The 25,230-nt window shown below is 26.0% G+C and overlaps 3 protein-coding genes across 6 annotated transcripts in view; 2 read left to right on the top strand and 1 right to left on the bottom strand.

Moving 5' to 3' along the window:
* Positions 1-249: 249 nt before the first annotated feature.
* Positions 250-1,064, bottom strand: LOC136086409 (uncharacterized). The gene is made up of 2 exons (XM_065808707.1): positions 966-1,064; positions 250-846 (listed from the first exon to the last, which is right to left on the bottom strand). The coding sequence occupies exons 1-2, from the start codon at positions 1,062-1,064 to the stop codon at positions 250-252; spliced, it is 696 nt and encodes a 231-aa protein (XP_065664779.1).
* Positions 1,065-8,522: 7,458 nt separating this feature from the next.
* LOC100213539 (DENN domain-containing protein 3) overlaps positions 8,523-25,230 on the top strand; it is a 60,951-nt gene continuing 44,243 nt past the window's right edge. Inside the window, exons 1-4 of one of the 4 annotated variants that reach the window (XM_065808210.1) lie at positions 8,523-8,587; positions 13,112-13,216; positions 20,927-21,112; positions 21,533-23,547. In XM_065808210.1, coding sequence (XP_065664282.1) covers positions 20,941-21,112; positions 21,533-23,547 — 2,187 coding nt within the window. In that variant the 5' untranslated portion in view covers positions 8,523-8,587; positions 13,112-13,216; positions 20,927-20,940. Of the gene's footprint in view, positions 8,652-12,389; positions 12,466-13,105; positions 13,217-13,297; positions 13,637-20,926; positions 21,113-21,532; positions 23,548-25,230 lie in introns of those variants that run through there. The other 3 variants (XM_065808211.1, XM_065808212.1, XM_065808213.1) reach the window with 3 other exon arrangements.
* Positions 10,620-12,215, top strand: LOC136086408 (MAP kinase-activated protein kinase 5-like). The gene is given in 4 exon segments (XM_065808706.1): positions 10,620-10,688; positions 10,778-10,873; positions 11,020-11,100; positions 11,434-12,215. Coding segments are annotated over 4 exon segments (441 nt in total). The 3' UTR covers positions 11,629-12,215.

Raw genomic sequence — 25,230 nt, 5'->3', positions numbered from 1 at the left:
ATCAAAGTTTTTATTAATACTTCGAATGTTTAGATTTAAAATTGAAAAATTATTTATTTTTTTACTAAAAAGTTGAGTAGATTCACGGACTGAATAGTATTCACTTACAATGTTTTTTTTATTGAAATAGTCATCAAAGCTGCTATTTTCCTTATTAAAATTAAATAAAAAGTTGTCATCCATTTTGAAAAGAAAAAATAATAAAATAATTTCGTAATCACGAAAATAAGATATTAAAAAATTAAAATACTAGGATATTAAATTATTACTTTTCTTTGAAGCCCAATCGCGTATGATCAGCTTATCATACGAGATGGTTGCAAACTTTCCTGCCGCTCGTTCGATTTTCATCTGTTCTCGTAGATTCTTCCTAATTTGCACTGTCTCAGCGCAAAAATCTTCATTTATATAGATATTTTTACCTTTAAGATTAGTGGTCTTTTTAAGAATATCGATTTTATCTTTAAAGTCCAGAAGTTTTATTATTATTGTTCTTGGTTTAACTGAGTTTTTTTGGCCAGTTCTGTGTGCCCTTTCTATTTTAATGCCTTTAAGACCTAAATAATTTTCAAAAATTTTATTTACCTTCATTTCGCTGTCTTCCCAGCTTTCCCCATCGTTTTCTTTAACTCCGTCAATTCTCAGATTGTTCCGCCGTGATCGATCTTCCATTTCTCTTAGTTTGCCCCTAATTTTAATAAATGCTGATTCGTTACTTTGAATTGCGCTTGTTGTTATACACTTCTCTTGTGAATTAACAACAGACCTAATTTTTTCATCTATTAAGTGTTCGTGAAAATTTAGACTCACTTTAATATCTTCAACCTCTTTTTTTATTGTTTTGATCTGTTTACAATTTTCTTTAATATTTGATTCAACAATATCTAATCGCTCGTATAATATTTTTGTGCTACTACTTATAATGTAACTACTTATAACACTTATAATGTAACTACTTATAACACATTCTTTTCTTGTTGTTTTATCATGCTTTCAGTTTCTTTTTTAAACTCCTTAAACATTTTTTTCATCATTTTCTCTATTTGATCGATTGTAACTGCCATAATAAATATATCGAGTATATATATATATATATATATATATATATATATATATATATATATATATATATATATATATATATATATATATATATATATATATATATATATATATATATATATATATATATATATATATATATAATAATAATAAAATAATAACATTATATATTTTATAATAAAATAATATCTAATACGAAATAACTTTTTGGCTTTAAATATTACGTGCCAAAATTAACGTAAAAAGCACGTCTTTTAGATAGTTCATGGGGACCAAAAAGACACCTAAATATCACGTGCCAAAAGTAACGTGAAAAACACGTCCATAAATCACGTGAATTGGTCATTTCATGGGGACCAAAAAGTCACCTAAATGTCACGTGCCAAAATAACGTGAAATTCACGTTTTTTGTCACGTCGCTGTGCCTACTGGGTTTTTTTAAACATTTTTCTTTTATGTTTTGTTTATTATTATTATGTTTATTTACATTTTATCATTTACTAAAAATCAAAGTTCGTTACTATAAATTTCAGTTTGAACAACAATGCGCATTGAGAGAGATTAGTATTATTACCGAAAAACGAATATTAAGCTATGGAATTTTAACAAAATCCTTCGACTCTTCAAACAAAAAATAATTTACGAATTTTATTTTCATTATGACGTAAATTGCATTATGACGTAATTGCATTATGACGAGTCATGTGGAAATATCTATCATATATGAAGAGCACAATGGAAAAAACAACAGAGTCACATTTTTCACATTTTGAGAAAACCTAAATTAAAGGTTTGAAACCTTTTTATTACAAATTATGTGAGAAACTGTCAATTCTTTTAATTTTTAAGGGAAGGTCATCCATTTAAGCATCAAATTTTAACAAATAAATATTCTGAAAATCATGTTAGCTCATGGAAAATTTTGTTTTTTCAAAATGTGTTCAGATTGGACTCTGCTGTTTTTTCCGTTGATTAGGACTTTGCCTGTTTTTCTATTGTAACACATAAGAAATAACTATATAAAACCATTAAATTTTAAAATTTTTTTAATTTAAACAAATAAAAAAATAAAAAATGCATGAACATTCACTAGTCTTGACCCTCATCTTCAACTTTATCGTCATACGGCAGAGCATCATAGAATGCCTCATTGGTGGTAAATTTTTTGAGGACTTGGAGGTCTTTGTACTTTGCAGCTGATATAGCCAGTCTGTCTTCATACAAAGCTACTGGCACTGCTGTGCATACTGAAAAATTGTTTTTTCTCGTTGGAACAATGATGTTTGTTTTCAAGAAAATACCGTTCAATGAGTCTCTGTGACAAACGGTCCCTGGACCTTCATCCTTGTTAAAAACCATTTCCCGAATGGGGCGCGTGGGGAACGGGCAGCCTTTCTTATACAATGGCCTTAGAAAGCCGGAGAAGTTTTTGACCAGATCCTGTTTAACATCAGTCACGTTAAATGGTGTACGATGTTTTCGTGCTTCACTAAATATTTTTATCCAGTCTTCTGGAACACTAGCACTAGACTTTGTATTTACTGGACCCAAGTCCCTGTCACACTCCATATAAGAATGTCCGCGCTCAAGGAATGTCACTGTCACTGAGGTAAACCTTTTTCTATGGTGCACCATATAATCCAAAAACCGAATCAGGGTAAAGTTCTTATTCTGTCCTGAGCAGGAATCGCAGAATAGTTCAAGGTGAGTAACCTCTTCGCTGACCTTGGTTGTGATGTGGTCATACAGGAAAGAAGCCACCTCATCTGAACCTTTCCTAGCGACAGTCTCATCATAGCAGTAAAGAAAAACATCATCAGTTGATAGTTGGTGAATGTTAAATGATTGGTATGTGAGCTTTCTGTTGTAGTAAAATTTATTGGTGGACTTGTTGGGTAGGTTGACATTTTTTTGGTAGTCAAACGTAAAGGCCTCAAGATGAGGTGTAATCTTGGCCCTTCGGTTAGCGTCTCTTTTTCTCCGGTAGAATATGTCAGCCTTTCGCTGGTGGAGATCTTTTTGAAATTTTAACTGCTTCAGGTCCCTTATGAGGACTTCATTTGTTGGGTCTGATTCAAGAGTCTTTGTAGCAATTTCTATTTTTGCCAAGAACTGGTCGCAGGCTGAGCAAGTGTCGGTTCTTGGGTACCCAAAGCCAATGTTAAAATCGTTGTTGAATATAAGCCTGTATGACTCATACACTAAACTGTCTCCTGGCCACTTCTCTTGATATAAATCAAACATCTTGGAGATGCTGAGTTCTTCTGGCAGGTACAGCCGTCTCGTCTTCTCTTGTGAGTAATGAGACTGCCGACCCCTAAACGAAGAGATGTGGTCTCTTATTCTCTGCCGCAGTTCATCAGATATTTTGTGATGACTGCCATGCTTTCCTCGTCCATCAACAGGAGGCAGGCCTGGGGTGAGTAAAAAAAATAAAAAAAAAATAAAAAAAAAGTTTTACATTAACTATGATAAGAAAAAATAGCTTTTTTATTCCACAAACTGAAACTAAAAACTATTGCTAATAGTATAAATTACCTGTAGTAGCAAGACTTCTCTTGATAGTCTCAAGTCTTCCTTTCTTAATTCCAAAGATGGAGATGAAGGCTTGAAAGCAAACATAGGCAAATGAATCTGGGTCAACATCATCTGTACTCTTCAGGAATACTGTATAGTGATAGCTGTGACTGTTTGCACTTTTAGGCTGTTCCTTTCGAGGTCTTTTTTGGCTAATCTCCGCGACTGTGATCAGTGAAGCAAGATAGGAATCCTGTAAAAAGAAGCAATATAAGATTATTAACGCAACCGGTCACACATCTTTGGAAACACAAGCATTTTTATAAAATTTAAAAATATATAAGCCTACCTACTTTGTTAGAATTAATAAATTTGTATGCTGCGTTCAAATAGAACAATGAACTGTGATATTGGGTCCACCCCACTAAAAAACTAAGTTAAAAATGCCTATTAAACATACAATACCAGCCTTGGGTATCATAACACAGTAATACAACCAGATGTCTACCATGGTTATGATTCAGATGTACAGGTCTAGCTATTCTAGATCTAACTAAATTTGAATGAAAATGAGAATGAGAAACTCTTTGTCTTATTTAATCAACATGTTCATGGTGGAATAACAGGTGCATTAAAATTATGAATCTAGGTCTAGACCTAAATCTAGAGCTAGTATTATAAATAAAAAAATAGTCTAGAACTATATTTAAAGAGTTTAATTTAAAACTTAAAAGAAGAACTCACCTGAGCATCCTTTGTTGGTAATGCATTGAATGACTCGAGGAGCAAGGCTCTATTCTCTTCTTTGACTGTTTGAAAGCATTTAAGTCTTATACATTTACAGTCAGGGCCAGTTACATGAGATGACAACCTCTGTTTCTTTGCTATGTCTTTCTTACTGCCATTTTTCTTTCTCTTTTTTGGCTTGTCTGTAACAATAAGTGTAGCATCGTAGTCAGCCATTTTGTTTTAGTATAGATTCTTTGTGTACTGGTTACTCAAATGAGCTTGTGTACTGGAACTCAAATGAGCTTAATAAAAACACCCTATTTTGATCCTTATGAATTTAAAATCAAAAAAGATTTAAATTTACTTTCTATATTACACTTAAACATAAGAAGCATGCGGCAAAATTTTCAAAAGTTTAAAGAATTTCTATCTATTATAAATTACACGTTCGACGTCATATCTCTGTCAGAGACTTGGCATGATTCAGAATGTCCTCTAGAGTTGAATTCTAATTATAGTTTGGCAAATTGCAAACTAATTAGCCAACCACGAGGAAGCAATAAAAAAGGCGGAGGCATAGGTGTTTACGTGCTCAAAAAGGATTAATTTAAAATAAAAAAGCCATTAAGTGTAGCAAATAATAATTATGAAATAATTAAATATATGAAGATCACAATGGAAATCAAAACGGCAGAGTCACATATAACGTTATTATATGGACCCTGCCTTTTCTTTCCTTGTCACTGGTGGACACTGCTGTTTTTTCCATTGTATACCATATTTTCTTATTCCATTTTACCATAGACTATGTCGGTTTTTTCATTTGAAACTTGGCTTAAAAGAAGCATTTTTCAATGCTTTATTACCCAAGGGCCATAACTGAAAAATTATAAAAATGTGACTCTGCCGTTTTTTCTATTGTGGTCTTCATATAATAATTAAACATAATATAATATTAAAATAAAATTCAATCAAAAAAGATTCACTGTGGCCACTCTGTCAATTAAACAGTTCTTAAATCAATTAAAGTCAATTATATTTCTTCAACTTGTTATTTTAATTATAAAAGTTGTCGAAAAACATTTTTTATAATACCAGAATGTATATAAGTATCAATTATCCTAATATTATTATGCATTCATTCATAGCTAAATAAATTATGCAAATATTGCTTAGGCAAGCACTGAAAAAAGTGAGTTAAAAATACTCTGTTGCAGTTAGAATCATGCAATACGTGTAAACATTTTTTCTGACTGTTTTTCTTACTCTAAACAACTTTTTTTTTCTGAAATGGAGTACTTAATATATAAGAACTCAATTTTTTTAATGTGCTTTTTTTTTATCCTTCGTATATATGTATAAAAATAATCTTTCTCTTACGGTTTTAAATGATTTATTTACCTTGGAACTTACTAAAAATACTCCCTAGGAAATATCAATCTTATATATGAGCCCTTTCGTGGAATAAATTTTAACCCCATTTTTGGAATAAAATTGTTTTGGCTTATATAATTTTAATGTACCTACTTCTTTGCATTTTTTTAACATTAGGCTAAAAAATCTTTTACTTTTACATCTTATCAAAATTTGACAATAATATTTATATTATGGAATTATTTTATAAAACTTTATTACCTATACTACAAAGTAATTTGGCTATGTTGGGTAGATTAGGGTAATATGAGCACCTTGGTAATATGAGCATACTTATTTCTTAAAGTTGTGACTTATAACGGAAAAAAAGCCATTTTTTGTGTCAAAGATTTGAGGAGGCTGAATAAGTGCGAATTTCATAACTGCGAATCTGCATAAGTGCGAAGCAGTTGCAAAGACTGGCATAAGTGCGAACTGGCACAAGCGCGAACTGGCATAAGTGCGCCGAAAGAATTAGCAAACATTGGCATAAGTTCGAACTGGCATAAGTGCGAACTTTCATATGTGCGAATCGGCATAAGTGCGAACTTGCCAATTCGCCACTTATGCCAATTTGCACTTATGCCAATGTTTGCAAATTTTTTCGGCGAACTTATGCCAGTTCGCGCTTGTGCCAGTTCGCACTTATGCCAGTTTTTGCAATTGTTTCGCAATTATGCTAGTTCGCACTTATGCCAGTTCGCACTTATGCCAATGTTTGCAAATTCTTTTGGCGCACTTATGCCAGTTCGCGCTTGTGCCAGTTCGCACTTATGCCAGTTTTTGCAATTGTTTCGCACTTATGCTAGTTCGCACTTATGCCAGTTCGCACTTATGCCAATGTTTGCAAATTCTTTTGGCGCACTTATGCCAGTTCGCGCTTGTGCCAGTTCGCACTTATGCCAGTTCGCACTTATGCCAGTCGCACTTATGCAGATTCGCAGTTATGAAATTCGCACTTATTCAGTCGCCTCAAAGATTTAAGTTTCCAAGTGCCGTTTATTAAAAAATATATACAGCTGTGCTTTCATTTACCTTTAAGTAAAAAAAAGTAAACGCACGCTTAAAAAATATTTTTGATGCAGAGTTATAAGTTATAATATGTTTACAAGGAATTTAATTATTTGTAAAAAATAAAAGAGGAGGAAGAAAAACAGAGACAAATAAAATTTTTTTTTTTTTAATTGAAGTAACTTTTTTATTCAAAATTCTTTCTAAATTATAAAGATATTTCTGTTTTCACTTTTTTGATATCTGTTGATTTTATAAAGACAATTTTTGTTTGTTGATAAAATCAATCACTATAACAAAACAAGTTTTTATAACGTTGATTACTTCTTTTATCTTCATGCTTAAATGATTTCTTTAGACTTGTTTAAATATTAAACAAGTAAAATTAAAAACGAGTTTTTAAAACTCAATGCTTTTATATGTTATTAAAACACAAATTGTAATCAATTTTTTCTGATGTTACTGTTTTACCTTATTAACATTCGGCTGTATACGTGTGTAAAAAAACAAAATATTTAGGAAGATGCGGGTGACGAACCTCAACCCTTCGGTAAACGAAAGTCAACGCCTTATCCAAATATGCTAGACGGTGATCTGAAAATATTTAATATTTGTTTATAAAATTTTCATTCTTTTTTTCCATAAAAAAAAATTACTTTTCCATAAAAAAAATAAACATAAAATATAATCAAAATTAATTAAATTAATTAACTTATTGCAAAACTAGTTATTACTTTTAAATTTATTTTTAAAAGTATTAACTAATTTTGCATTAAATTTGTTTGATTGTCTGTGAGCACCAAATAATTTTGCATTAAATTTGTTTGATTGTCTGTGAGCACCAAATCAAAAATTGATTTGGTGCTCACAGACAATCAAACAAATAAACAAACAAACAAACAAACAAACAAACAAACAAACAAACTAACTAACTAACAAACAAACTAACAAACAAACTACGACGAGTTAATAAGACGACAAGTTAATAAAAAGCATATGAAAACATGATAAAAAATGGCTTACATAAAATGGACATAAGTTATATGTCTTAGCGCATGCATTAATTGCGCTAAGTTTGCAGTCTAAAAAAAATATAGTGTTTCGTAAAATAATTGTCTTCTTAGTACTAAGTATTCAGTTTAAATAGTAATTGCACACGAAAGTTAATAATATTATTACTGATATTAGCAGTTTTTGAAATGATTTTAATGAGCAGAGATATAAGATTATTTTTCTTGTTTAAAGTCATTTACTTCAAAGATTGATGTTCTTGTTTTATTATTTTTTGAAATTGTTGTGTATATTTAAGAACATTTTCTCTTAAAAATGTACTTTGTTTGATTCTTTTTTATTCAATCTTTTTATTTATATTTCGATGTAGCTTTTAACACCATTTGTGAATTATTTTTTAACTAATTTAAAAATATCAATTGCATTTGCACACTTTTTTTTGTTTATATTGTTTATGTAACATGAATAATTGTTATAGTAGCATTTCATAATATTAAGTATTCAGTTTAAATTGTTTTAATTTTTTATATAAATTATTTTAAAATTTTTTTTTTTTCAATTAAACTACCTGATTTTATTTAAAATTATTATTTTTAAAGGAATACGAGTTTGTAAATTTTTAAGCATTAAGTTGTTTTTGTATTTATAAAGTTCAGTCTTGAAAAGCAACTAAACATATTCGGTCAACTGACAGCTGTCACTTTTGCATCTAGAAAATTTTTATATTTTTTATTTAATCAACATAATTAATTTTATTATTTTTCTTTTATATTTAGTAATAAAAACTTTAATTAAAAAAAAGTTAAATACTTGATTTAAAAAAACACCAAATATTATTAGTTAGGTTTGAAGACTGTTAGCTTCTTAATATTGCTCGATTATCATTTGTTTTTTTCTGATTTTGATAAGTATATCATGATAATCTATAATTTCTACATAAATTGGGTAGTTTTTTCATGTATGTTTTTATATAATCAATTCGGGAATTTGCATATTGACTTCATTCTCACTCAACCATCCCGCAAAAGAAAAACTTGATAGTTAATCTTAAACTTTTATATATTTTTTATATTTGAATTATGTATTAAGTTATGTATAAAAGTTTAGACTTAAGTCTATCATATGTACTGTGAGCAATAAGCGGATCATTAGTATCACTACTTCATCCATCTTGCATAATTGTTATTGTTTTCTCTTCTTGGGTTAGTTGATCCATCATTTTGTTGTTTATTTCCTCATAAATTTTTTCTAAGACCTCTCCCCCAAATATTTTACTGTTAGATGGGTTATATTCAGGTCTCAATAAATTGATCATTTAAATAAAATGTTGACTTTCAGAATTTTAAATGATACACATGCGCTAAAGAAAAATTTTGCTTTTTTTTTTTATAATTACTTTCTGTTCCATATTAGTTGATATTGTGTGCCATTGCTTCTTACAAGATGTTGAAAAACTTTTAAAACTAACAGATGTTAAGGAACTTTTTCTAACTTGAGATAAAGGTCTGGCTATCAAAGCAGATATACTAATATTTAAATCATTCTTTGTAAATACATTATCATATTTTTTATTTAAATATTTTTTTCAAAGATTGAGATTATCCCTTACTGTATTTTTGTTTTAAAATTCAAATCTCTTTTTGCGATGTTTTTCTTTATTCTATCTTGATGCTAAGCAAAGCATGACAATAGTCACAAGAAGCCATTGTACTGTTTTCAGTACTAAAAGCAGTACAAAATCAGTTTTTTTTTTTTTTAAAAAAAAACCAACAATTTAGGCCAACACTGAGGCATTTTAATTACCTTCAATTAAGTATTATATTCCTGAGAACTTTAGTAAAGTTTATCTTTTAGGACACAACCCTTTCCGTTAGAGACACAATGTTGGTGTCACCTCAAGCAAGAAGTTCTGAATTTGATCTTTGAGGTTATTGTATACTGTAAACATTCGATGATGTATGTAGTCTTTTGCGTCAAATAGTTTAGACTGGGAAGAAATGTATAATAGTTTTCTATATTGTTTAACATTGTATGCTTGTTGTAGATGCTCAGTGCAATAACTGTGTTATTATGTTCAGAATAATGTATTGAAAATGGATAATCTGGATGTCCATCATTCAATTAGAATTATTGAAGATGACTAACAAGCAGCTGCTGTGTCAGCTGCATGTTTCTAATACTGTCACTTATGATATACAATCGGAATTACATTCCCCAAAAACTTCTGCTAAGAAAAGTACAAGGAAAATTGTCTGTTATATTTGGTCTTGGCAACAAGTTAACGGCAGAAGATGTGGAAATAACTGAAGCGCGTTTTCCAACATGTCAGCAAGTGTTGCGATGTATCAGGTATCATGCAAGAAGATGTTTAATCTACTTGATGACAATGACAAAATTAGAGCAATACCGTCTGAACGCAGATCAATACCATCTTGGGTGAAAAAAGGTCCTGGAGATGGAGGATATCTTAGCAAAGACATTTCAACTGTGGTGGCAGAATGCTGAACAACTGATAAAATATCCGAAACACTTGTTATTTTTACAGTCAATGAAAATTGATCATGTGACAAGTTTTGGTTCTCATGACAAAGTGTTAGCTTCAGAACTTCAGCTTCGTCAAAAGCACTAAGAGGTAGAGGCATTGTGGTGTCAAAAACTGAAGCAACAGAGTAGTATTACTATGTGAACAGTGACCGTCCTGACAAAGCTGACAATGACGATGATTCTAAATACGAACTTCATCTAAATGATGTTTTACCAGTTAAAACTGCTAACAGACATCATTGTATCAATATTCAACCCAGAATGCCTGGTTTCACTCCTTGTAATGTAATAAAAAAACAAATAAACTTGTCGCCTTAGCAACACGTTTAAAGATGATACCAACAAAGCAAGCAGCCTATACTGAAACTCTGATATCCAAGGCTGAAGGCATTATCTCAAAAGTCTGTACATCATATTCAACTGCTGACAAATCCAGGCATTAGGTTGGAAATAAGATGATGATGATGATAAAGTTTTTAAATAAATTTAGAATTTTTTAGTGAAGCTTACAGACTTTGAATTTGCAAAAATTGATAAAGGAAATCTTGTTACTCCCCAGTTTACTCTTTATTATGTGTCTCCCCAAGTCAGAATTTAAAATTCTTGTTAAATTTTTTATTTATTTCAATTTATAAAGTCATATATAAAGTGCATAAGTATTAGCTCATTTTTATTATACCCATATTTCAATATTGTTATTGAAAACATTTTTTAAAGTAAAGTATTTAATAGGTTCTTGAAGCCCAAAGATTTCATTGAGCTCAAAAAATGGGAAATATACCTATTGAAAGTGAGCCCTACACATATGTTAAAGTAGGCATTAGCTTATATTTTTTTGCTTGATATGAAATGTGGAGTACTGTAATATGTTGGTAGTAGTTGTTGGTTGGTAGCTTTTTTTTTATCCAAAACTTTAAATTGTGAATTATTGATGATTGTTGCATACACAAGTTGTTAAAAAATTAAACTCCACATAAAGGAAACACCTTTATGTGAAATTTAAGTGATTTGGTATTTTGGCCTCAAGAGCTGAGGCCAAGATAAGTAATGCAGTTGTCTTGACTTTATCACGTTGTTGCTCATGTAAGTTAGAGAGCATATTCGTGATTGTTTACAAATGTTAACTAAGTTATTGTTTCTTATTAGAGTTGTGATACTTGGAGTCTTGGAGTTATCATATATATAATGTTGTGTGGGTACCCTCCATTTCATTCTGAAAATCCACGCAAGCAGTTATCGCAAGGAAGGAAACAAAAAATAATGGAAGGAGAATATGACTTTCCTACATCAGAATGGTCAAAAATATCTGACCTAGCCAAAGATGTTATCAAAAGGTTTTGAAATATTGAAAAAAAAAAAAGTATTTTTAATTTTATTAAAATGCTTGCCCTTTTTTTTGTTGGAATAGTAGTGATTGACTCAAAAAATAGAATGGCTATTCATGAATTAATCAAACATCCATGGCTAAATGCAAAAATAACTCTTGCCACTGTTTTGAAATCTCCACAAAAACAAAGTATATAACAGAGCTAAGATTTGATTTATGTTATATATATATACATGTATATGTATATAATATAAATTATATCTTAACTTTGGGTAGTCAATTTCAACAAGTTATGGATTTACTGAAAAAATACTAAACTGATTCTAAACTTTAGCAAGAGACCATAAATGGTAGTAAAAAATATTCTCACAACAATATGAATTAATTGAAAAATTGTTCAGATGATTCTTAACATGATTCTATGAAAATTGTTCAAATCTGAGGCATGACATGACAAAAATGATTTTTTTTGTCATTTTTGAATACTATTAAATTTCTTCAATAGTATTCTCATAGTAAGTAAAAAAACCTATTACTATTAAAAAATATAAGACAATTGTTTAAACGTGTTGTGTTATTACTAAATTTGTTGCTTAGTTACATCAACTCAAAATCAAACTCAAATCTTAATTTCATCTTTCTATTGAAATGGAAATGATTTAAATTTTTTTTTTTGTTACTATGAGAAGTTTTAAGAATCCCTTATGTTTACTTTATTTACAAAGGACTTTAAAAATACAGTTATTTTTCCTTTATTATGTATTATTTTCTATTTAGCTAAGAAAAATTTTATTTAAGAAAAATTTTATTTAAGATTTTAATGAATGCTCAAGTAACAAAACTACACTAATGTAAATATTTTTTTAAAATTCTTTAAAGTATTTTAAACATTTAGTAACTTCTAGTTGTTTTATTTTTAGTATTAAATGTTTTAAATACTTTTAAAAAATTTAAATCAATGTTTACATATCGCGAAATATTTGCAAAATTAACATAATAGTAAACACGCTTACGTCTTGTATTCAAATAATTGTCTATATATAATATAATATATTATATAGACAATATAATATATTTTATTGTCTATATAATATATTGTATAGACAATAACTGTTTGAATACAAAACTTAAGCATTTGATAGACAAATTTGCTATTGTTTTAATTTTGTTTTAAATATTGGCAAATCTTTTCATTACAATTTATACTAAAATTTAATTTAAACTTGTACTAAAAATTTAATTTAAACTTTTACTAAAAATTAATAACTTTCAAAGTGCTTTTGAAGTCATCTTAAATTAAAGAGATAATGATTTAAAAAATGTTTTTTTAAAGATAAAATAGCAAGCTAAAGATCAAAAGTTTCTCATTCAAAAAATCAAATTGTGTGATATAACGGACAACTTATTTTTTTGATGCAATCTTTAAAATTATGAGTTTTTTTTCAGTGTACAATTTTTTTTTTTTGCATACTGTACAAATGATTTTTTTTCATTAAGGTCTAACATTTGAAGATTTTCTGGCTGTGTTGACACATGAAGTTCTAAAGTATAATGTCTGTTCAAAGAAATTAGAAGATGTTTTAACCTCTGAAGGTTGGAATGGTTAGTGGTTTAGTTCATTAGTGAATTTTTCATTTATTAAATTGTTTTTTTAGAATTTTATAGTCAATTTTTAATTTCTAGGTACTGCGTATATACGTCAAGTCAATAAAACAATATTGGCAAAATATCTGAGTGATATATTCATAAGTTTCAAGCCACATTAAAAACCACAACAAAATCTAATTGAGATTCAAACCATTGTATTCAAAATTGAAACCATTGCATTCAACATTGAAGCCATTGCATTCATTATTGATAATTAAACTTATGGTAGTCAAATTTTGTCCACACTTTTTAATGGCAATTTTGTGTTTATCTGTTCTCCAGACCATGATCAAAATTTAAAAAGCAATTTTAAAGTTTTGTTATCAAGCAAAAGAGTTTCTAACGTCAAAAGAACATTTTAAGAACCGTAATAAAGTAAATTATTTAATGTAGATTGATATCATATGAAACTTTTTTAATCAATACATGAGTACATGTTTATGAGAGGGTTGTTAAAAACAACCAGAATATATGTAAATATGGAAAATATATTTTAAATACATATAACATTTTGCTTATATTTATTTGTGTCAAAAATATTTCTCTTTTCTATATTTTCTTTTTTAATTCTTTCAAGTTCCTTATAAGTTATAAATGTATCTGTTTAATCTCTTATTTTACCTATTATATCTTTCTTTTTTTTTACTACATAATTAATTGTATTATTTTTTGTGATTGATAGCATCTATTATTTCATTGATCATCTGTTACATCATTGATTATATCTGTTACATCATTGATTATATCTGTTACGTCATTAGTTAAATTATTGGTTATATCGCTGAATATATCATGTTACATCATTCATTGATTATATCATATGCTACATCATTGATTATATCATCTGTTACATGATTGATTATATGATCTTTTACATCATTGGTTGTATCATCTGTTACAGCATTTATTATGCCATATGTTAAAAATGTCATAGATAATGTAATCGATGATGTAACATTAACATTAATATTTTTTAAATTTTCAATTATTTTTTTGTTTTAAACATTTTGGGTATTAACATCTGTTACATCATTTATTATATCATCTGTTACATGATTGATTATATGATCTGTTATATCATTGATTGTCTGTTACAGCATTTATTATGCCATATGTTAAAAAAGGAATAGATAATGTAATCGATTATGTAACATTAATAACATTTATATTTTTTAAATTTTTAATTATTTTTTTGTTTTAAACATTTTGGGTAATGAGTTTTATTTTGTTTTTAAATTTGTAGTTTTATAATGAATTGTAGAAAGAAAAAAAATTCAATTTATTATGGAAAAATATCAAATCATTATCATTACAATATTTCTATTTTATTTATTATTTCTTTGTTCAATGAAAGGTTCTCTCTAGAAAAAAAACATTACATTGCATGAAATATATATTCATATATGTGTGTGTGTATATATATATATATATGTATATATATATATATATATATATATATATATATATATATATATATATATATATATATATATATATTTAAACATTACATTGCATGAAATATAAATTCATATATGTATATATATATATATATATATATATAGATATATATATATATATATATATATATATATATATATATATATATATATATAATATATATATATATATGTATATATATATATATATATATATATATCCAATATAGTGTATATAGATCAGCGAGTGCTTACTAGTTTTGCTTATCTTTATAGCATACAGCTTTTTAAAAAAAAGAAGAAAAAAACGGAGAATAATGAAAGAAAAGATTGCTTCCCCATGCCAAACCCTCTGTAATATATATATATTTATATATATATATATATATATATATATATATATATATATATATATATATATATATATGTATATATATATATAAATATATATATGTATATATATATATATATATATATATATATATATATATATATATATATATATATATATATATATATATATATATATATCAAAACAAAACAAATTATTGTAGTATAAAATAACTTATAAAGTCATTAGGTTGTTAACCATTTGTATAGTTAAAATATTATTTCAAGCACTACAAAAAAAAAATCAATAATGGTTGTGGGAAAAAAAAAGAAAGTTGCATTTTGTAAACAAAAAAAGTCAATCTTAAATTCAAACTTTTTTATACAATGCAGTTTGCATCAGTTGCATAGTTATACAATTATATATAAATACATAATTATATATAAATACATAATTATACAATGCACCAGAATTTATCAGAATGCACTAGAATTTAATATTTAGTAATTTAGTAATTTAGTATTTAGTAATTAGAAAGAAACATTAATTTTGTTAGTTAATATCTAAAAATAGAAAAAAAACAAAAGAAACCTAATTATTTATATTCATGACAAAGTTATACTTTAAAAATACTATAAACATTACAAACTAAAAAATACAATAAAACTCAATACCCACAAGGGGAGAATAAAGCGAACACCAATTGCAAAGTTCTAAGCCAAGAGTCAAAGCCATTTAGCAACTTTAAAAGTATATTATTTGAAGTAATCAAAATAGCTGATGATTCCGGGTTCAAAAATTTTTATCATGCTTTATGATGATTTTAATAAAAAATAACCTTATAATATATATTACTGTAATATATATGATTAAAATAACCTGGCTGGATGAATAATAACTTTGGTTATTTGTCTGTCAGGTTAAGCGAAGCTAATTTTAAAATTAATGTGGATACTTTTCAAACCATGAGTATCAACAAGAAATGTTTATTTTTAAAATTTGTTTATTTGTATACGCTTTTTATGTTAATTATAGAATTAATGCATTTTTATTTGTCTTATTTCTATTTTTTTAAACATTGGCGTAAATGCGATAAATAAATGGCTTTGGCATATATAAATATTTGTTCAAAAACAAATTGGCATAAATAGAATAAGTATTTGTTCTAGTATTTGTATTACCTAAATTACCATCTGTTTTATATTAGTAATATTAAAAAAATATATTAGTTTAAAACAGTTCTAAGATAGTTTTAACAGTATTTAGTTAATACATATATATATATATATACATATATATATATATATATATATATATATATATATATATATATATATATTTATATATTTAATTATATATAATTATAATATAATTAATATATATATATATATATATATATATATATATATTTAACAGTTTACAGTAATTGTTTTAACAGTATTTAAATCAGTTTAAAGCTTAGCGAACTTTGGCATTTATATATAATAATATAGCAGCATATATATATATATATATATATATATATATATATATATATATATATATATATATATATATATATATATATATATATATATATATATATATGTATATATATATATATATATATATATATATATATATATATATATATATATATATATATATATATGTATATATATATATCTATATATATATATATATATATATATATATATATATATATATATATATATATATATATATATATATATATATATATATATAAGTATACACACACGCGCGCACACACACACACGCACACACATGCACACATATTGAACACTGATAACATCATACTGAAATAGGTAGTTGTGGGGGCTTCAGTACATACATTGATTGACTATCTACTTATAGCATGCAAGAAAGTACTGCTACATCAATTGAGGGTTTAGATTGGGACATTAATCCTTGTTTTTTCATCTTTTTCATCAAAGAGTAAATTAACTTAAATTTAGATTGTCGCAAAATTTTTTGCAGAAAGTTCAATAAATTTGGTGCAACAAAAATATTATGAAAAAATATCATTATAATTATCATTATAATGCTTCTATTTCATTATTAATTTATTTGCTCAATAAAAAGTTTTCTCTAAAATTAAAGATATAATAATAATATATATAATTTATAGCAAATGCTTAAGCATTTGCAAGCAGAGAAACTAACCAAGCCCTGCTATGATAATTGTCAAATATATACATACATTAAGTTACAATCTGAATTAAATTATAAAGCAGACATAAAAAGAAGTACTTTTTAAAAAAAAATAAAAACAAATCTGGAAAAAATAATGTAGCTAATGTAACTTTCTGGTCGCAATGTAGTTGCAGTTATATAATTATAGAAACTCCAAACATTGTAAAATATTATTTCTCTTATTTGAATTTTTCAATATTTAAACATTATATCTGATTAACATACAAAAGGAGAAACAGCATCTGAAGAATAAATTTGGTAAGTGTTTCTACTAATATATATCAAAAAGTATATAAATATATATATACTCATAAGAAATATACATATACTTTATTGATGAAATACAGTGATGAATGAAAAGTTTTTGTTATGTGATTTTCTATTAATTTAATTTACTATTGCTCTGTTCTTTTAAGAACATTGAACACTCAGTTTTGTAGAATGAATATTAAAATTGTATATATATATATATATATATATATATATATATATATATATATATATATATATATATATATATATATATATATATATATATATATATATATATATATATATATATATATATATATATATATATATATATATATATATATATATATATATATATATATATATATAATTCTAGTGCATTCTGATAAATTCTGGTGCATTGTATAATTATGTATTTATATATAGAACCGCGCTGAACTTGTTTCTCCACGCAGTGGCCTTGTTCATCAAGGTTTGTGTTTCGGAGTTATAGAGTTGAGAGAGGGTTATAACCACTATTAAGTAGCCTCCACATCTGTAGTGGCCTTCTAGGCCTTCAGGAGGTGAATAACAAAAAAAAAAAAAAAATATATATATATATATGTGTGTGTGTGTGTGTTTATATATATATATATACATATATATATATATATATATATATATATATATATATATATACACACATGTATATATATATATACACATGTGTATATATATATATATATATATATATATATATATATATATATATATATAAATATATATATATATATATATATATATATTGTGTAAATATTATATATATATGTAAATATATATATATTATATATAAATATTATATAAATATATATTATATATATATATTATATATATAAATATATATATATATTATATATATGAATATATATATATATTATATATATATATATATATATATTATATATATGAATATATATATATATTATATATATATATAAATATATATATATATATATATAAATATATATATATATATAAATATATATATATCTCTATATACTTATATATATATATATATATATATATATATATATATATATATATATATTTATATATATACATATATACATATATACATATATATATATATATATATATATATATATATATATATATATATATATATATATATAATATATATATATATATATATATATATATATATATATATATATATATATATATATATATATATATTTATATATATATATATATATATAAATATATAACTCTGGGTTTCATGTGTTACCACAGTCATTTGGCAAGTAGTAAATGTTTAATTTTGCTATGATTTGTTTAGTGGGCGTTACGGTTTTTATTTGTATTTTGGATCGTTAAATTAATTAGTAGTTAGGTAATATTATTATTAATTTGTTTTTAGTTAACTAATAGTTGTGAAATAGTTATATGTTTAATGTTGTTTAAAGTATTTTTTTATGTGATAATGTGTGTTATTTATATATTAAAAAAATTAAAATTAAAATTGATATTAAAATATATATAATATTATGAACTATATTACAATAGTTGTGTATGTGAGTTATTTATTAGTTAGCCTAGAGATATATGAAATAATATAGTTATTGTTAGTTGTTAGTCTGGTTTGTAGCAAGCTTTGTAGTTTTTTAATAAGAATTTATTTTCGTGGCGGCACTTTGATTCAATTTTGGTTCTTTTATTTAGCAGTTCCTCAGGTTTTGGATACGATATCATAGCAAATTTCTCATACAGACATAGCGGGCACCTTTTGGAAATATTTGAATAGGGGTACAGACTCGAGAATAGACCATGTTAGTATAGGAGTTTCGTTAAAATTGTTTTTTAAATCCCAGATGTAGTTTGATAGAGTGGTAGACTTATTGTATTTAATATTACTGAATGATGATTTGTGGTTGTTATATCTGGTTCTCCACTCACCTTCCGTTAATCCGATATTAACTTTGTTGGGTTGGTTTTTTGCTGTGATGATGCATTTATATATAATATTTGTGGATTTGCACTTACCATTCAGAGGGCATTCTGCTTTGTGTCGACAATCAGTTGCACTGAAAATAAAGAAAAAATTATCAAATAACACAACAAAAAAATTATCTTTCAAGAATTGAAAATAATGACCCAAAATGTATTTGTTGATGTAGCAGCACACTGTTGCGAGACAGGCTTTAAGATAGTCAATGTAGCAGCACTCCATTAGAAGTCAGGCTATAAGATAATTGATGTAACAATACTCCCTTGTAGCAGCAGGGTCTTAGGTAGTTGATGTAGCAACACTTTGTGCATGTTTTAAAAAAGTGTTTTTAAAAAACAAAACCATTATTAATTAAATAACATTGTAGTCATTATTATTGCAGTTTTCTAAAATATGATAAAACTTAATGTACTTCCGCATTATTTTAATTGCTTTGATTTTTAGACAACATCAAAATGTACCTTATTTGTTGATGTTATGTAATTGTTGTTAAAAGAGACTTTTTTTAACCATAAAAAAAGTCTCTTTTAACAACAATTGTTAAAAGAGACTTGTTAGAAAATGTGTTAGAGGTCAAAATTGCTGACCTCGTTTCTATGTTTTATGGTAAAACCTTAGTGTCAATTCTTTTTGCTGACCGGATGCCCATCTATAACAGATTAAGGTTAGCAAAATACTGCCGACCTCAATTTTGCTAATTCTGAGGGCTGTGTATATATATATATATATATATATATATATATATATATATATATATATATACACACACATGATTTTTTTTCTTTTTTGAAAACTTGGACATGGTTTTATAATTTGCATGTTTTAAAAAATGCTCTAAAAAACCAAACTTATTTAAAGAGAAAATTGAAGTTAAATAAACCATAAACTGAAAAGAGAAACAAACTTAACAAATGATAAAATAAGTCAAGGATAAACCAGAGAAAATAAAAAAATTCAAATAAAAACATTTATTAAGTTGAATTAAAATTAAAAACATATAATAATTTTATGCCTTTATTTTTTCTGATTTTTTATCTTTTTATTCATTTTATCATTATTTAAGATTTTTTTTTTTCAGTTTTTTTTTTCGCTTTTTATTACTCTTTCTTTTTTTATTTTTATTTTTAATTTATTAGTTTCTATTTTTATTTTTAATTTATTAGTTTTTTTATTTTGATTTAAGTTTACATTTGTTTATTCAGCACATTTTTTAAACGCGCTAACTTGAAACATGCAAGGAGCCATGGCCAAATTGTTAAAACAAAGTTTTATATGCATGGTCATATAAGGCATGCGAACAAATGCATCTCCTAAGAGTGCTTGATATATATATATATATATATATATATATATTTGTGTATATATATATAGCATTTAAGATTTTTCGTTTTATAAATTGCAAATTATATTTATTTCCTTTTTAGATAAATGAAAAAACATGCAAAAAAATCTGATTGACTTTTGTGTCATAATTGGTGCAAATATAGACACAAATTTAGAGAAAATCCCTTGTGAAAACCCTGGTGAATATGGTCCATATAAACAGAACGTATTGGCTGTGCTTTCAGCAAATGAAGCTTATTTTCCCGAATCTTATAATAAAATTGATGGTAAAGATTCAATACTTAAAGTCAACTTTTGTATTTTAAATCTGAATAAAAAAAGTTATATTTGACCAAAGTATTTATTTTACTGCAAATTTTGTTTGCTCATAATTTTGTGTACTCTTTTTTTTTTAAACTTTTTACTGTTTCATTTTTAGTTTTTTTCAATCATTTGTTTTCTTTTTTTTTTTTTTCTCTTTTTAATCATTTATTATTTTTTGTTTAATCTTTTATTTTTTGCTTTAGGTTTAACCTTATTACAAAAAAAAAAAAATTTTTATATATAAAAAATTATTTAGGTTATCCTTATTACGAAGCTTTTACAGTGATATGTCCGCAATTTTTTTGTATATTTATATTTAGGTTATCCTTATTGCAAACCTAATGAAGTGGTATTTCCAAATATTTTGTATATTTTATATTTAGGTCATCCTTATTACAAATCTAATGAAGTGATATGTCCAAAGTTGCACCATGATGATGCAAAGTCATCAAATTATCAAACTTGTAGTACTGAAGTTCTTTTATTTACCAAAGAAGTGGCAAGTAATCTAGTCTCGTTTTGTTTTCCTTCAGGAGGGTATGGATATAAAGTGTCACAACCTGTTCATGTTTCATCTTTGGTGCTGACAAATATGGGTGGTTCTCGGTCGTATGCAGTTTATTTAACTTGCACTCGAGAGTATATAGCTATATCTGATTCTTTCAGCGAAAAAATTTTATGTACTAAATCGTCGAATTCAGAAAATTTTCCATTGCATATTCCTTTATGTTTTTGTTTAATTTCATCTTTTCCTTATTTTAATACTATGAAAGATTGTCTTTCAACATTAGTACCATTTTTAAAAAAAAGTGAAGAAGAACTGTTAAGTACAATAATGAATCTCGCGTTTTGTTTATTGACTACTCCAGTACCACCTCCAGGTCCTTTGTCAGTTCAACTATCTCTCTTTGGAATAGAACATATTGTTCACCCAGCCGATGAAGCAATTTTTCGGGTGATAGATATTGACCTTCGACTTCCTTTGTTTATTTTGACTGCTGAAGATGTTGCCAAAATTATTTCTTGTTTATTTACTCAACAAAGTATTATATTTATGGCTAAAGAATATTCTTTACTGACAATGGTTATTGAGGCATTTTTAACATATATTGATCCTTTCAAATGGCTATTTACATATATTCCTGCATTACCAGCTGCACATGCTGATTATATTGAAGCACCTGGCAGTTTTATTATTGGTTTACACTCTTCATTACACTCTCAAGTTAAGCATGTTCGAAAAGATCCTAATTCTGGAATTGTTTTGGTTGATTTGGATAAAGGTGTTGTTGATATTAATTCTAACATTAATGTTCCCTCAATGCCAGACTTAGTTATGCAAACACTTGTTATGAAACTAAAAAACTGTTCTATAGTATTTGAAATGAGTATTGTTTCTGCACCGAGTGTATTTTCATTTGAAGAAATTAAAAAACAAAAAGACAGATTTATGGACAAAATTAATTCTGATATTAAAGAAATATTTTTTTATATGTTAGTTAATTTATTTGGAGATGTATACAATTATATAAATGATCAGTTTTTTGACAAGGATGCATATTTGCAATGTAAACCTGAAGATGAAAAAGCTTTTTATAGAGAAGTCATTAATTCAGATTCTTTTTCTATTTTTATTGGCGATCGAATCAAGCATAGAGATTGTAGAGATTCATTTTTATTATTAAGCGAACGACTTCTTTCTCGAAAATCCAGCACACATTTTCGTAATAGATCATCTGGAACTTATACAAAATCTCGCAGCACCAATCCACCTGAAAACCAGTCTATTTCATTAAACTCTGTAACCAAGGAAACATTTATATACAAAATGCCCACAAAACATGTTGAAAGTTTATCAACAGGCAGATATTACAAAAGTCATTGCAAACAACTAACTTCATTACTTCAAGGATCTAACAGCCTATCTAATTCTCTAAAAGCCAGTTATCTGTATTTACGAGGATTTGCTCAGATATTTTCTGGCTTTAAAATAGAAGGTTTGCGTGATCTATATTCTCTTAACTCATTGTCTCTAGATCTCTTTCCTGCTGAGAATATTTTTGAGGTTATCGACAATCTTGATCCTTTCCAGTTTGAACAAATAGAAAAAGAACCTTTTTATAAAGAGACAGCAAAATTAAGAACAATTTCTCGTAACAGCATGAATGCAAGAATTGATATACAAAAGTTCAATTCGAAGTTAAAGTTAGATAAAGAAGAATTTTTAAGGCGATTAGCAACTTTAAAAATAACAGATGAAACTGCTCATTGGTTATTCCAAGTGTTGTTAAGTGAGCGCAAAGAAAATTCTGACTGTATACAGCCTGATCAGTTTAGTTCATTTTACAAGATGTGGATATATATGATGCAGGAAAATCGAGAGGTTTCTGGAGTCAAGGTATTAAAACTTATCAATATCATAAATAAAACATTTTTCAATGTGGGTAAAGGGCGGACATTACTCTTAATCAACAAAAAAATAATATATATATATATATATATATATATATATATATATATATATATGTATATATATATATATATATGTATAAATTAATAAAAAACACTTATCTTACTTTTTTCTTCTACTTGAAGTTTCACCATTGCTGGATCATCAGGAAGAGTCTCTTCCTGATTAAACTTCTGGAAGAACTCTTCCTGATGATCCAGCAATGGTGAAACTTCAAGTAGAAGAAAAAAGTTAGATAAGTGTTTTTTACAAATTTATTATTGCTCTGTTCTTTAAGACGTTGAGCGCTCTATTTGTGAAATACACTAACATAATTTACATATATATATATATATATATATATATATATATATATATATATATATATATATATATATATATATATATATATATTTATTAGTCTTCTCCGTTTGAAATTTAATGCCAGCGTACAAAATAGTTTAATTAAAACATTAATTTTTAGGTTGGTGTGTGCAGAAAGTTAATATTTTTCTGCTATTTAATTCAAAATAAAAATAGCGAAAATGATGATTTGAATAAATGCTGGATGAAATAATTAAAATAAAAAACACTCAGAAAACGAAGATTTTATTTGAAATAAATAATTCTATATAAAATAATTAATTCTATATAAAATAATTAAAATAAATAGTTCTATATAAAATAATTAAAATAAAAACGGCATTAAAATAAAAATTAAAAAACGTTTCATATAAATATTAAGCAAAGTAATTAAAATAAAAAACGGAAAGACAAAGGTTTTATTCAAATTCTAAATAATTTAATTTAATTCTAGATGAAACAATTTAAAATGAAAAAAAAAAAAATAAATAACGTTTTATATAAATATAAACAAAGTAATTAAAATAAAAATGTTTTATTTAAATTCAAGATGAAGTAACTAAAAAAAAACCTGTCGAACGAATGTTTAATTTAAGTGAATGTTTAAATTAAGTGATTAAAATAAAAACAGCAAAAAAAAATAGGTTTAAGTGAAATAATTACTTTAAAAAAGAAAAAAAAAGGGAATGTTTTATTTATGTTTTAAATATAATAATTCAAACATAAAAGTGTTTTTACAAATTTTTATTTAAGTATTTGATGAACAAAAACGTTGCAATTATAAAAAACGTTTTTTTTTTTTTGGCAAATGCTTTGCTCGCTGAAATTTTTGCAGGCATGTTGGCAAGGGCAAAATGAATTTAGCGCGAAAGCGCTGGCTAAACGGAGAAGACTGTTAGAGATTGGCAAAACTGTTAAATTATGTTAGTGTATTCTACAAATAGAGTGCTCAATGTTCTTAAAGAAAAGAGTGATAATAAATTAGTAAAAACAGTTATCTAATTTTTTTCAACAACTGATGAACACCTACTTTTCAATACAAATTGTACTATTTACCTGATAATTTTTTTGTTTTTTTGTTTATTAACATTATGAAAACCTGTGAAATTCACAGACTTATTTGACAAAATAAACTATTTCCAAATGATTTACCATTTTTTTGATTGATATTAACACTTCTAGTTTTTTTATATATTTAATTAGAGGATTTCAAAATTATGCAAAAATGTTATACAAGAATATCATAAAAAGTGGATAGCTGCAAACAAT

The sequence above is a fragment of the Hydra vulgaris genome, chromosome 10, assembly GCF_038396675.1.
Source record: "Hydra vulgaris chromosome 10, alternate assembly HydraT2T_AEP".
In the NCBI taxonomy this organism is placed as follows: Eukaryota; Metazoa; Cnidaria; class Hydrozoa; order Anthoathecata; family Hydridae; genus Hydra; species Hydra vulgaris.
Note: the sequence above shows the minus strand (reverse complement) of the source record. Positions and strands in the feature narration are given on the sequence as shown.

Excerpts from the sequence above, each read along its gene's own strand:
- LOC136086409 (XM_065808707.1), bottom strand. The coding sequence starts at position 1,064 with ATGGCAGTTACAATCGATCAAATAGAGAAAATGATGAAAAAAATGTTT. Across the intron at positions 847-965 it reads TAAAACAACAAGAAAAGAAT|ATCAAAACAATAAAAAAAGA; the intron begins GTGTTATAAGTA and ends AATTGTAAACAG.